This window comes from Rutilus rutilus, assembly GCF_951802725.1.
Source record: "Rutilus rutilus genome assembly, chromosome: 4".
Lineage (NCBI taxonomy): Eukaryota > Metazoa > Chordata > Actinopteri > Cypriniformes > Leuciscidae > Rutilus > Rutilus rutilus.
In genome coordinates, this window is record NC_140212.1 from 17088723 (window position 1) to 17104489 (window position 15767).

The 15767-nt window shown below is 36.6% G+C and overlaps 1 protein-coding gene across 1 annotated transcript in view; it reads left to right on the forward strand.

The window, feature by feature from the left end:
- The window catches only part of sema3c (sema domain, immunoglobulin domain (Ig), short basic domain, secreted, (semaphorin) 3C), a 60685-nt gene extending 46592 nt beyond the window's left edge, over positions 1 to 14093 (forward strand). The window contains exons 11-19 of the mRNA XM_084406360.1: positions 87 to 231; positions 971 to 1193; positions 2772 to 2860; positions 5155 to 5196; positions 5382 to 5539; positions 6407 to 6474; positions 8669 to 8799; positions 10059 to 12173; positions 13060 to 14093. Of these exons, the coding sequence (XP_084262486.1) occupies positions 87 to 231; positions 971 to 1193; positions 2772 to 2860; positions 5155 to 5196; positions 5382 to 5539; positions 6407 to 6474; positions 8669 to 8799; positions 10059 to 10460 (1258 nt within the window). The 3' untranslated portion in view covers positions 10461 to 12173; positions 13060 to 14093. The remainder of the gene's footprint in view (positions 1 to 86; positions 232 to 970; positions 1194 to 2771; positions 2861 to 5154; positions 5197 to 5381; positions 5540 to 6406; positions 6475 to 8668; positions 8800 to 10058; positions 12174 to 13059) is intronic.
- Positions 14094 to 15767: the final 1674 nt, after the last annotated feature.

A 15767-nucleotide genomic window follows, 5' to 3' on the forward strand; every position in this document is an offset into this window, starting at 1 on the left:
GTCAGAAAGGATGTGCAAGAACGTCTTTTTACTGTCTGACATCCTTCCATGTTAAATATGTATGTGTTTTGTGTTATTCCCTCCAGTTCTGTATTCAGAGGTTCTGCCGTCTGTGTTTACAACATGGCCGACATCCTGACGGTCTTCAACGGACCGTTTGCGCACAGGGAAGGGCCCAACTTCCAGTGGGTGGCTTTCCAGGGCCGGATCCCTTACCCACGACCGGGAACTGTGAGTCACACACATTAATGTCCCGCCTTGGTACAGTAACTCTGTTTATAACATCATTAAACAGAGTCAATGTTTGTGTTTTACACAGTTCAGGTAAAAAGGCAAATAATTATGGGTGAGAAATAATAATAATCAACGTCTTATTTTCAGTTCAGTATATATATATATATATATATATATATATATATATATATATATATATATATATTAGTGCTGTTAAATCGATTAATTGCGATTAAATGCATCTAACAAAAGTCTTTATTCATATAAAATATATGTGTATATATATTATATATTAGGGCTGCACAGTGTATCGTTTTAGCATCGATACCGCGATGTGCGCGTGATTAATTATTTCCAAACAGAGCTCCAAATTCAAGTCATCTGGTGAAATTTTTTTCATATCGCAATATATATCGCAGAAAAACAAAATATCGCAATGTAATTTTTCCAATATCGTGCAGCCCTATTGTATGTAGGTTATATAGACATATATGTCTATGTCCACTATAATGTTAAAGGAACACAAAGGGTCCCCCCACCCTCACTTAAAACCTTAAATTAACAGTACTTTGGAATTTTATAACATTACTCGCATGTAGACGAAGACTCGCTCACATGAGTTTGAGTCTGTTTGATGAAAAGACCCAATTAAAGTGACAAAGCTTCACTGAATAAAGCAGTTTTAAGCTTCAGCATGATCATCTAATCTTCTCATTTTTTATCCTTTTCCTGTCAGTGTCCTGGTGGCGCATTCACCCCTCACATCCAGAGTACTAAAGAGTTTCCAGATGATGTGGTGACGTTCGCGAGGAATCACCCTGTCATGTTTAACCCCATTTACCCGGTCGGCAGGAAACCTCTGGTGGTGCGGACGCATGCCGATTACAAATACACCTCTATCGCCGTGGACCAGGTCACCGCTGCAGACGGACACTACCAGGTTCTATTCCTGGGCACAGGTAAAGCCCACAGCACCACACATCTCAAGAAAAATGTATGACCATGCTGGAACATTTACCTACTCAGAATTAAAACCACCAGATGAAAAAATGTTAGAATGTGCCACAATTTATTTCTTCAGCTACCTCAGATCATATGTTCGTGGAAGGAGCTAGCACACTTAACCTTTCCCAACTAAAATGACAAAGACAGAAAAGTTGTAAAATCTGTTTTACTTGAAGTGATTTGTCAGTAAAATTATACTTTGTTTACTATACTTTAAAATGATACTGTACTTTAATAAATTATGGAATAAGCACACATTCGAAATGTTGAAATGAACATTAACAAAGATTAATAAATGCTGTAGAAGTGCAGTTCATTATTAGTTCATGTTAACTAATGTAGTTAACTAATGTTGACCAATAAACCCTTATTGTAGAGTGTTACTGTTACCACAAAAACATTACATAAGACATTTCTCATATCTGAAACAGGTTTTAATCTGGCCTACAACATGTCATCATCCCATTCTCCCTATATATTCCCACAAATTTCCATACTATAAATATAAAGCAGTTGCTCTCAACCAGGGAGCCAGGACGCACTAGATGGCCTCAGCAAACTTATAGGGGTTTGGTTTTTCTATTAACTATTGTTTCCATTTGTTCAGGCATGAATGTGTGTACCACTAACTACCACCAGGGGGCAACGAGTCTACACAAACATTAAAACCTAATCATTTAACCATAAACATATTGTTTGCTATCCATTCAATATTAAGTGGAGGATATTAAGAGTCCTGCTGTGTCACAGGACCAATACATAACATTCAATTTTGGGATGGGTATGCAAGAATGAAAGAAAGAGTGTGAGTGTGTGTTTATCTGAGAACAGAATCAGAGACGCGACAGCAGACAGGCTCTGCAGTTACTAGGGAACGGGGATAGGGACATTTGGAGAGACTTCAAAATCACAGCTGTTTGTATTTGCCTATCAAAATTCCTGATGGGAAGCCAGGAGCCTTGTGCGGAGCGGCCTGGCTGCTCCTTGGCAGGGTTTCGTCTTGAAATGTTGGCCATTTAAAATGGGAATTTCCAGAGTTTGAGCTCAATCCCCCCATCAACCCTCTCTCTGAACGTCTTCAGCGAAATATACACACCTATGATGATCTCACAGAATGAATGTCATTAGCCGCTAGTGACAGCAAACTCATCTCTTTAAACATTTCTACAGCCGAAGAGATCCAATAAATAATTTCCACCAGACAGATGGCAAAAACCCTTTCCATTGAAGGAGGGCCACGGGCCATATTTAGAGACTAGAGAGTGGCCTCTTTTGATTTGAATCAGTTCACCTAGAAACCACCCAGAACACCTTGGCAAAGCACTCACATTTTCTTCTGAAGTATGCAGATCTGCTTCTCAGAACAAATGCTCAACAGCATCAAAAACCAACCCAGATACACACAAAAGCTTTCACAGAGAAAATCTGTGAACAATGGAGAGTTCATGCGCAGTTCAGACTAAATTCCCGAGGTTGTTTTTTCTTCTCTGACTGTCCAACACTCTTCTGATGTTCTGAAATTCCACTCACAGATAAAGGCACGGTACAGAAGGTTGTGGTTCTGCCGTCAAACGGCTCTCTGGATGAGGATCTAATCCTGGAGGAGCTGGAAGTGTTTAAGGTCTGAGTTCTCGCCACACGTCACACATCAAAGTATCTAGAGGGCAGAGAGCATGAGCAGAGCTGGCAGTGCCACAAAGCGTTTATTAGAACTCAATGTTGTTTCTAAGCAAAGGCACATTTTTAACAGGAACAGAGGCTGGGCTTGAGGTGAGGAAAAGGTTGCATTGTGAGGTTTCTTATGATCTGCTTTGACGGCTTGAAATCGTCAAAATAGGTTTAGGCATCATGATCATCAATTTATGGACCATGAAATGTAGCTGAGTGGACTGTTTAATTTGGCATCTCAACACACGCTCACATATTCGCACTTGCACATACAAACTCAACGCTGTGATGTTCATTATTGGATCAATGACAAATAAGCAAAGGATGTCCTTTTTTAATGATAAGCAAATGATTTTTAAAAGTCTAGTTTAAAACACATATGAACAGTTCTTAGAAATGTCATTAATGATGCGATGTAACAGAAATAGGGACAGATCTTTTCTTCCGTATTGTGACATACATTCGAGCAAAACGGTTATCGAAAAAAAAAAAAGAGAGTAGGCCGGGTATTGTTGATTGGATGGAGGCAGATCTGAATACGAGCTTGCAGTCGATTGTAAGAAACGGGCGGAGTTTAAGCAGACTAAAAGATAGAAGTCTGGCATGTCACCGGAAAAACTTATTCTTATTTAATAAAACATGCATGGATGAGTTGTTCACATTAAGATCAATAAGATGCATTTAGAAAATGTCATTCAGAAGTAGGCGCACAACAGGAAACAAGAGCCAGTCCAAAACAAGAGCTGAGTCCCAATTCAAAGGCTGCATCCTTCGAAGGACTCAGACTCGGACTGGAGAGGTCGGACTGAGCATTGCTAAATGTGACGGTATAGCCAGCTGCCGTTGATGAGTGACAGTAATGTTTTTTTCTAGACTTTTCTGAAAGTTATTTTAAACTTTCTGAAAACAAAACAGGGTTTTACAAACTGTCTAAATATGTTCACCGCGGCCCATTTCGGAATATAATAAAGAGTATAAACTATATATAATCGCATCTTAGTAAGGAACCAGTTTAAAACATTTATTTAGAATTTTTACACTTGTATCAATAGATATTTGAGTAAGTTAAAACCCAAAAGTTACATTTAAAAGTGTAATTCGTAAATTTCTCTCAAAAAAAAACCTGTCGCTCAATGAATTCTTGGGTAGGCAAGGCCGCGAAGGGTCCATCTGTTGTATCCTTCATTTCACGGGAAATGAAGGATGCATTTTTAGGCCGCACTTGAAGGAGTCTTTTAATTGGGACAGCCTTTGTCGTGCCGCGGTGACACAATCGGCCTTTGAATGCGCCCTTCGAAGGATGCAGCCTCTGAATTGGGACGCAGCAAAGGGCGTTTCTAAATACCAAGTTCAGAATTGCGTCCTTAGTAGTTCAGACTTGCCAAGTTCGACTCAGGAGTACAAACTCGAGGCCGCAAGTTCTGTGATTCTGCAAATGGTACAGCAGCGTTTTTTATAACGTCACTCACCTCGCCTTGGCTACTCCGGTTATCTCAGTAATACATTACTTTGTTTACAATAAAACTAAATATGTACACCACCCTGCCTCTTTTCGTTTTCATTAAAAAATCGTACATTTATTAATAACCACACAAATGTGGTTCAGGCAGTACACTGATTTATATTTATAACAAATCAAAATATAAAACACAACCCTGCCTCTTTTCTTTTCAAAAATATGAAACATTAATAAGTGGTTCAGGGAATATGTGCATATATACTCTGATTATTTTTTTACTGTATGAACATGTAGCCTATAAAAAAATGAAATGACACAACCCTCTCTCTTTTTGTAAAATGGCAGTTATAAGCATATAAATGCCAAAGTAATAAGCATACAATTATAAGTTATAAGTATAAAAATGCCAAAGTATGTAAAATATAAGAAGCTATAAGAAATAAAGACAAGCAAACAATTCAGTCAAACGTACAAAGTACAACTATATGTCAGAGGGGATTAATTGCCGCTAGGTAAAACAAACTGTAATTTGCACTACTGTCTGTTAAAAAAACACACAAAAACCCCCCACAATGCTAGGTTTCTTTTTAAGGAAGAAGAATTTGAGCCTTTTAATGCATCTTTTTTCCATCTCTTGTGAGAAATTTAAACATGTATATAGATACATTCATAGGAAAAGATATTGTATGCATAAATTGTATTTCTAATGTGTGTTTTTTTTAAATAAATGAATATCCTGACACAAAATCTTCTAAATTCAATGGCACTATTCCTTTTCTGATTTTCAGAAGCAGTCTCCTATCACCAACCTAAGAATCTCTTCTAAAAAGGTAACTTTATTTAGTAGCTCTTCTATCTAGCTGCATTTTCTGACTAAGCGCTACATATAGTAAGTGGGGGTGGTAATAAATTGTGGCGGGGGAAATGGTTGCTTTAATTCCGGGTAATTATGGTGTCACCAGTCTTGTGGGTTAAATGAACAGCTTTTGTGATATGTGGCTTGTTTGCGTTACAGCAACAGCTGTATGTTAGCTCTGAGCACGGAGTGTCTCAGGTGTCTTTGCACCGCTGCGACGCATACGGCTCTGCCTGTGCAGACTGCTGTTTAGCGCGGGACCCGTACTGCGCCTGGGATGGCCTCAGCTGTTCTCGATTCTACCCCACGGGCAAGAGGTACACACACACACACACACACATTCACACACTAACACTCATGGTGGCGCAAATTGCAGCAGCAGTGGAGTAGAAATAAATGTTGAGGACAGGTTTGGTTTCATTTAGTTGTAATGCAGAGACACACAGTCTGGGCCGAAGATTATTTGTGGGATTTGAACAAGACCCTAACCCAACATATTAAAATTAATTTAGACACTATTATATTTTAAAGAGTTCTGGCTTAAGATTTTTCCCTGACAGACGATAAAACATTTTTTAAAAAAAGGACTAGAGATCGACAGTAGAGAGATTTGAGGGTGGGCATTTTTGACTTGGGCCGGTAAGTGACCATCTTGTACCACCCTAGCACATAGCAACACAGTAAAACACTCGTGACACTTTGGCAACTGTGTGGCAACACTTCAGAAAACACCCAGTCTTTGGCATTCGGACCCCACACATACAGCCGGTCAATCAAACAGAACAGCCCACATATTGCATATTCACATTGTGGATTGTTTCAGAATGGGACATGTTAAAAACTAATCTGATACTTTAGTCAAACAGTTTCTCTTGAAGTCAGATGTGTTGAGTTGGGAAAATATTGATGGAAGGAACACCCATCAAAACATCCTTCCCGAAGTAATGAAGTGGAAAAGACAGACATTTCACTCCACCGCTCTTGTGACAGCTGAATCCTGTTAATTGTGAGAAATTAAGCTAAAATGTATTTGACTTCCATGACAAGGAGTGTGTTTTTTAAAGTGAGAAGTGTGAAAACATTCAGACAGAGATGTTGATATAAAGTGAGAGAATGTAAAAGTGAAAGGAAAGAATGCATATATGAAAATATGTTGGATTAATCCTGTGTAAATGTTATTCCAGGAGAAGCAGAAGGCAGGATATTATGCATGGGAATCCACTGACTCAGTGCAGAGGGTTCAATCTAAAAGGTAATAACTACCTGCATGTCAACACTAGGGCTGAGCAAATAATGTCACAAAGTTATGTGCTGAGATGAGAATTTAGATTCTCAGTAAGCAGTTTCATGACTGAGAGTTTGAAAACAGTTTTTATTTTAAAAAGTAATTAGCTATGTTTCCATCGAAAGGTGCACATTTATTTTATGCGCAAAACCGGAATGTCGCATAAAACATTTGCGAATAAAGCGCTGTTTCCATCCCATGTGTTCAAGAGAACAAAATTGTTACTTCCTGGGAAATTGGTGCAAAATATCTGTAATAAAAATGGAGGGTACTGCAATCGGGGAAGCAACTGTGGCTCTTCTATCCTCCATCATAAATGACTTACACGAAACGCAATAAACACTGTGAAGTTCTCTTACGTTCGGATGCCTGTGTTTGTGAACGCAACTGTGTGAGACGCTTCTGTTAACTTTTGCTGTAAAACGTTACTCCCTTTTTGCCCTATAGAAATCTAATTGGGAACGTAACAGAGCCAGAGGTCATTATACCAAATCATTCTGATGACAGACTTTAGCAGACTTCTGCTGGTCCGTTATCCAATCACATCCACTGCCGAGGCAGTCACGTGGCTTTGTTTGTTTGTTTGTTTGTTTTTTGCGCATCGAGGGATTTTATTCGGTAAATGTGTTTCTAGTTAATGGACATGTCTTCTTAGATAAAAAATTATCTGCCTCAATTGAGCGAATACGTTTTTTATGCACGTTTTTAGAATTTATGCGCATATTGGCGTTTCGATCAAGCTTTTTTTAATACGATATCCCAAAATTTGCATAAAAATAGATGGATTGAAACATAGCTATTGTGAGTTTGTTTCACGTCATTGCAACTGTGACTATTTCTTTATATTTCTTTTATATCGCTATATTTCAAATTGTGACTATTTCTGACACACTGCTTTTTTTCGTGAATGCAACTTTATTTGGTTAAACTTGTAATTACTAGTTAAAAACTCATGAAACTTCAACATCATCTGGCAGTGGTTTTAACAGTTGAGGTGCTGGTCATATTAGCTCAATTTAGCTGGCAAAAAAAGGTCTATTTTATTGTCAATTGTCAATAGTGTTTCGGTTTAGTCAATGCGGTGAATCTGTGGCCAACCTGTTGCGAAATCTGCTTGTGGAAATTTGCACTCGAACGTAAAATTCCAGATTGCGTGGATTTGGCAGAACCTGTCACAGAAGGTTTGCAGAACAATGTTCAGGCTGGCTGTGATTGGGCCACATTGTGCTGCATTTCTGCTTCTGAATGCGAGTACGAATTGCTTATTGCTAGAAACTAAATCTCGTCTGGTTAGGACACAAAATTAAACATTTTGCAAGAGCATCGAGTGAATCAATCTAGTGACTAAGTATTTTGCTCATCAACAACACAGCCACAAATGGATCCATTTTGGCGTTATGAATGTTGCCATAGAAACTAATAATTTCGAACTGCTCAGAGTAGAATCTCCAAGTTGTCATCTTGTAATTATGCTAATTCAAAAGTGAACGCAGCCAATGCTAATGCTAACATGCTCATGCAACAAAGTCATTTTGTGATGTGTTGACGTAGTATTCCAAGCATGTCCAATACTATTGCTTCCAATACTAACTGTTACATGTACACTACATGTAATTTCCCAATGAAGTGCATACTTTCAGTGCTTATCTTGTGCAAATTCCTCACACATTTCTCTCTCTCTTCTTCCACCACCCTTGTTTCCTTCTTTCTCTCTCTGTTTGCCTCAGTCTCTCTGTCCTTGTGAAAGAATCTGTCATGGGAACAGATTCAGAACACCTGCTAATTTGAATACAATTGGCACTGATGCTGTCAGTGATCCAGATGACTCAGTTCAACACTTGGATGCATCAGAATTATTAAATAGTCTTAACGAAGAGTGAAATCATTATCCCAGCTGTGTGCACAAAACAAAAGTAGCATAATGTCAACACAGATGTTGAATGTATGATATCATTGGCCAGTGTACAGGGTCACTTATCCAATTATTCGCTTATCTGGCCCACTACTCTTCAGAGCATATTTCACTGCATCCTAAGTGAACTCGGACCCCATCATGATCTGCAGATGTTAGCGTGTCTGCTGAATAACAGCAGTGCAATTACAATTAGTATATTCACTAAGTGTGTGAGAGAATTGGCTAACACTTGATGTCTGGTTTCAGCCTACAGGAATGCAGTGGAGATGACTCAGTATGGAGTCAAAAACAACACCACCTTCTTGGAGTGTCAGCCCAAATCTCCCCAGGCCTCGGTTAAATGGCTCATTCAGAGAGACAACGATCGCAGGAAAGAGGTCAGACAACATCAAACACTGATCATCAACAGGCGACATACAGTACACTGCTCCAGTGCTTTCAATGAAAAATCATCATGTGTTTGTAATCATCAAACAGCCCCATTAGACTGACTCCTCCTAAACTTTTAAGGATTCCTTTGTGCTTGGAGAATAAGAAAATAAAAGGATGCACAGGGATGTTCAAAACATATTCCTCTTACAAACACATCTGACTTACAATAAAGAATGAAGAATAGGGACACACATAAAACAATTTACATTTAAGAAAATATATGACAATTTTCAGAATGTAAACTTTCTTCCCATTAGAAAATACAAATTGTATATTTTTTACTTAATTTAGAATAATGTAATCATAAATAATAAATTAAAAAAGTAATATTATAATATAATGAACAAATGAATATCATTATTAATTTTATAAATACTGTAATATATTTATACATTTTATATAATTGTTTTATATAAAATATACATAATTATATAATATATATGAATATTATATAATTATATTGCAAAATAAATAATAATTATTTATATAAAATAATTAAAATATTTTATTAAATAAATGATTGCATAAAATAATTCACACATTATATATATATATATATATATATTATTTTTTTATATAATATCAATTTGATAATTATATTATAATAGTATTGTTTTTAATATAGTCATTATATGATGACATTATTTTAAGTTATTAAAAATTATGCTATTCTAATATGATGATGAACAAATATTAACTGTGAATGAATATATCTCATAAAAAATAATTGTATATAAATAAAATAAATTATATTATTAATGTTTTATATAAAATTATATAAAATGTATTAAATAATTAAATAAAACATTATTATAATATTTCTATATAATATTCGTTTTTTTATTATATTACTATAATAGCATTTTTTCAATATACTCATTATACGATTACATTATTCTAAATGTATTAATTAAAGTAAAAAAAGTGGTTTCAGGACCATTTAACCTTTTTGAATCATGTCCATGAATTTATTTTATTTTTTTACAATTCCAATTAAGTAAAAATTTATAAAAAACAAAAAAAAGTCAATTTTTTCAGTAAAAAAGTACTGAAAAACACCAGAGCGTTAAGCATGTATAAGCAAAATAGTATATAAGCAGATATTTTATACATTTTGAGAATCAATGTATTATGTTTTTATTATTTTTTAAAGTACTTTAGTAAAAACCATGCATTAATCAGTCCTTCTTTTCTATGTGTGCAGGTGAAGCTGAGCGATCGTGTGGTGTCCACCAATCACGGTTTGCTCATCCGTTCGGTGCATTCTTCAGACCAGGGCCTGTACTACTGTCTGGCAACAGAGAATGGCTTCAAGCGCACTCTGGCTAAGATCCGTCTCCAGGTTCTGAGCGAGGCTCTAGTCAGCGCCCTGAGCAATAAACAGCAGTCACCCTGGAGCTGGGCAGCCGCACTGCACCCTAAAGCCCTGGTGTCGGCCTTCAGCCCCGCTGAGACGCTGGCCATGCACCAATACTGCAAGGAACGCAAGCAGATGCAGAGTCTGCAGAGCATACAGAGCCCCATGAGAGGTGATCTGGGCAAACTCAAACCCCTGCTGGAACACAGGAAGAGCAGGAACCGCCGGAACCACTTACTAGAAGCATAGAGGTGGAACATAGTGGAAGGAGATGGATGTAGAGATGATGAAAAGGAATAAAGACATGCATCAGGAGAGAACTCGAGTGGAAAATAGAGGAGGAGAATATTGGAGAAGATTCCTCTGATATGAACCTTAACTGTTTTTTTTTTCTTCAAGCTCAAAGCATCTCAGATGCTTCCTGTATAGCCGTCTTTATATATATATATATATATGTGAGGAACGGCCAGAGCAGAAGACTATGAGAAATCCTCAAACACGCTAATCTGTGTTTCATGCTAATCTGTGTTAGATGCCATATGTCATACAGTAGTGCAGAACAAACCAGAACAAAACGCAAAGTCATTTAAGACCCAGCAAAATGGTTTGACAAGCACATTTTGTTCTTGTGTTGATGTATTTTCTTTTGATACAGGAAGTTGGGGTGGAACATATCTAACGGCTCGTCCTTTTAAATAGCCAATAGTCTTTAGTTTACGTCACAGCAATGAACCGTTATTTGCTTTTTGCTAATGCTAGCCAAAGGCAGGTGGTACCAACTAAAGGGACATTCTCATTCTAAAGAGCATTTTGATTGGACAAAATATAGCATAATGCTCCTGAGTGCAAGATGAGTCATCAATATCTTTGCTCTGTTTACCTAAAGAGAAAGACTGTAAATTTTAAATGTGCATATGTGTTACTTAAAGGTTTACGTTGTCAAATTTTAGGAGTACACCAGCGTTAGCATTAGCCTCAAAGCTAACAGACAAGGACTAAAATGAACAAAATGTTCAGTTTTGGTTTCTAGTACTACATATTGAATAACATTTTTATCAGATATGGATCATGAGAGTATTTTGTGTAAACTAGCACTAGCATTAGCATTAGTCTCTAAGCCAACAGAAACTGACTAAAAGCCACAACATTTCAATTTGGATTTCTAGGTACATATAGCTGCTAAAAGTTGTCAACATTTAGAAGCACAGAAACATATAATAAATGGATTAGAAGCAAGAGAATTTCATGAGAATATGAAAGCAGTTTTAACTTTTAGACAAACACTAACATTAGCATTAGCCTCAAAGCTAACAGAAATGGACTAAAGTTCACACAATTTCAATTTTTAATTTGGATTTCTTGGTACACATATTCTTGGCACTTTCTCGAGTACTTACTCATCTCAAGTAAAGTAAAAGCTTGTTTTCTTACAAATTAATTGTTCATTGTGACTGAATGGATCATGAGAATTCTTCTTGGACGCACTGACCAAAGTACATCAGCCCAGCTGCACCACAGATGTTCATAAGGGAAGAGAAGATGGTTTGGAGACATTTCAAACTGTACCAGACAGGTGGCTCTCTGAGCCTATAAAACTGTAAAGAGTGTTGTGTGTTTGCCCAGTGTGCTTTGAGAAACATCAATAATCCAAATACATAACTGCTTCCTTATGGATAGTTCAACCTCCCGAAAGTTTCATCATCATTTACTCACCCTCACGACCTTCCAAACACGCAGGACTTTAAGGAGCTTGACAGTCACTGGTCATGCTTTCATTGCATGGAAAAGAGCAGTGTGAACATTCTTCAAAATATCTTCTTTTGTCTTTCCTGAAAGAAAGAACGGCATAAGAGTAAATTAAGACTTTGGGTGAACTATTGGTTTAAAATGTGAGTGTATGTGCACGTTTTCCTCTTTTATTAATATGGTATACTGAACCACAATAAATCAGTTAAAGGGATAGTTCACTTTGAAATAAATTTTTGATATGTTTTAGCTTACCTCAAGGGCATCCAAGATGTAGGTGTCTTTGTTTCCGCAGTAGTTTCAATTTTGATATTTTTAGGTCAAACCGTTCTTGTCTGTCAGTCATATAATGCAGGTCTATGGTCACTGTCTCAAAACACAAGCACAGAGTCCAAATTAAAACAATTCCCCATCGTCCAAATGAAACAATTCCCCATCATAAGTACACATTGATGGCCTAAGACACGAAACGAGCGGTTTGTGTGAGAAAACGAACAGTATTTATATAGTTTTTAGCTCTTGAAAACAGCACATGTCCAAATGGTCTGACGGCGCGGGCGAGTATAGATGTATACATAGATGTCGCCTTGGCTACTGCAGTTCATTGGAACGAAACCATAGCAAAGCGACATCTAGTGTATATATCTATGCGGGTATAGATGTATACACTAGATGTCGCCTTCGCTACTGCAGTTCATTGGAACGAAACCGTAGCCAAGGCGACATCTATGTATACATCTATACTCGCCCGCGCCGTCAGACCATTTGGACGTGTGCTGTTTTCAAGAGCTAAAAACTATATAAATACTGTTCGTTTTCTCACACAAACCGCTCGTTTCGTGTCTTAGGCCATCAATGTGTACTTATGATGGGGAATTGTTTCATTTGGACGATGGGGAATTGTTTTAATTTGGACTCTGTGCTTGTGTTTTGAGACAGTGACCACAGACCTGCATTATATGACTGACAGACAAGAACGGTTTGACCTAAAAATATCAAAATTGAAACTACTGCGGAAACAAAGACACCTACATCTTGGATGCCCTTGAGGTAAGCTAAAACATATCAAAAATTTATTTCAAAGTGAACTATCCCTTTAAAGGCCCGTTTACACCAATGACAATAACTATAATGATAACAACAAAGATATAGTTTTAATTTGAGTTGATGAATGATAAAAACATTGACAGCAAATCAGAATCCATCCTGCTTTACAGAGCTAAAGCATTTAAAACGGCAGACGACAAAGCAGAACGTTACTGTCTGTTGGTGTGGACGCAAATATAGTTATTCTACAGTAGTTATCTTTATAGTTATGCATGGTGTGAATAGGCCTTAAAGCAGAATTTTTTTTTTTTTGTATGGTAGATTTACTCAAGCCCCAGTAATATCATAGTGTTTAATTCACGTAAGGATAGGCCCAATGAGGCATGTGTGATCATGCATGTTGTTTCATTGTTATACAGACACATGTTTGATGATGTTGGGAATGAATGATATGTTAATGAATTCTGGTTTGCTCAGTGTGAACAGTGATTGTCTCTCATTTTAGATGATGTATAGCATTGTACAGCTTACAATTTTGGATTGATGTCTGTGTAACTTATATTTTGGTTTTGTATTTTGAATGTCTGTAAATAGTTTAAAAGCTCAGCTCTAAAAACATGCCATTAGATGCATTTCATTCACATCTATAAATTTTTTTCCCCTCTGGAATTAAATTTTTATGCCAAACTTGAGATGTTTTTGACGTAATTTGCATTTCGCAGAAGTTTCATGTTTTTTTTTGTTTTGTTTTTTGCTGTGGCATTTTGTGCCCTCTATAAATGGCATTTGGAGTAACGATATAACAACGTTTTAATATTATACTATAGAAAATATGCTGTATTCCCTGTGAATGTTAATGATAATTTTATTTTATTAAATGTCTTGTTTCGTGTATTCCTATTTATTAATAATATAAGATTGATCAACTGCATTAAACAACTTCAACATGTCATGTTTTAGGACTCTTTACAAGAGAATCAGAGAATTCCTTTATATTTGTAGTACCGAAAAATATTCACATTCAATTCATGACTTTAACAGTCAACGTTGTTGAAGTTATGAGGACAATAATGGAACGGGAAAACCAACTTCACAGAGCAGCAGATAATACGTTTATCAGTCTTGTGTTTGCGTGCATAATACGGTTATGTTGTTCACACTGAATTATTCAAGAGAGTGACAACCGAATTTTACTGGAACCCACTCTTAAATTTCCAGGACTTTTCTGTTCGGTTAATATGTTGTGTGAACGGAACCGTGCTGGATTTGTCTGTCACGTAACGTTGAAAGCGCCATCGTCTCGTATGTGTTGGGTTTTCATGTTTGTTTTTGGTAACTTACAGAGTTTTAGATCCAGTCATCTTCCACCGGAGCTGCTCCAGACAGTTTTATGGTCGTCTTCACTCAGGTATTAAATTTTCTATCGGTTAATTAGACTGTAATTGACTGATAAACTCGCGCCATAGCCTACCAACAGTCAGTTATCGCGAGATTAGAAAACATCGGACAGTTTAAGAGTCGCAGCTGTTATAAAATGCAAACACGTAGCCAATATCGACTTTGATAGTCATACAATTTACAATGTTACTACATACGTTACCTTTTCTGCACCATTTAGACAGCGGATATACTTGGCTACACTGTAATATATATATATATTTTCATGATTTATCACATTTTTTCTTTTGGTCAGTGTATTAACTCACATTTTTAATTTCAATGAACTCAGAATTTTAAGGCAACCAGGTTACTTACTTTAAACCAACAATATTTTTGTGTAATAGATCTGTATATTATTATTATGACAGCACATGCGTATATAAATGATATAACATTCCCTGTCCCTGATCTTAATAGTCTGCTTTGACTGCTTAACAATATTATAATCATATATAGCCTATATTATAAAAATAACATTAAAAGCAATTTTTCCTAAAGGCCTGATTTAACTGCTTTACAATGATGACAGATAAATGGATGATATCTTAACATTATAACACTAAAATCAATTGGTTTAAACGCTACAAGAGAATTTAGGTACCACAGCTTTATAATGGACAGCATGAAAATGAATACGCAATTTATTTCAAGTGTTAGTGTTTTTAAAGATCAATTTTGGGTGAGCATATGATGGTGCATGGACGTAAAAACAGGGTAAATGATTATACTATTACCAACAAACTAAGTAAAAACTCTAATACCAACCAATTATCACTATGGTTCTGATGTACTGTGTATATAATGCATTATATATGGCCTCATATAACTCGAGAAGTTATCAGAATGTTTTTTTTTTTTTTATTGAACGATTATGCACATTATTATGTTAGTAAAATGAACGTTTGTCTCCAAGCCTGTATTCCAAAGTAAAACCCATAGGTCAAACCAGAGCAGAAAAGCAAAAGTCGGAGATGACCAGTGGCGCTTCATAATTCATAAAGCAGAGAGAGGGTGCTCCCAGCCCCACTTTTAATATTAAACAAGCCCCTGTGTCCCACTCAACCACCGGCCTCTTATTCAACAAACCCTCCCATTTTGATTTAGCGGCCATTGGAGAGTGGAAAATAAATCGTATGGATTTACAGGGAATAACAGAGAAATCTGTTCCAGAATGTCTTCTGTTTCTCTGTTCTTCAGCCTGGTGGTTGTTCTTACGCATGAGAAGACAGAACTTGATATGTGATTTGAGGCATGTATAAAGCAACAACAGAAAGGAATTACAGAAAAAAAAGAAAGATAAAAAAAAACAATGAGGCCAAGTTT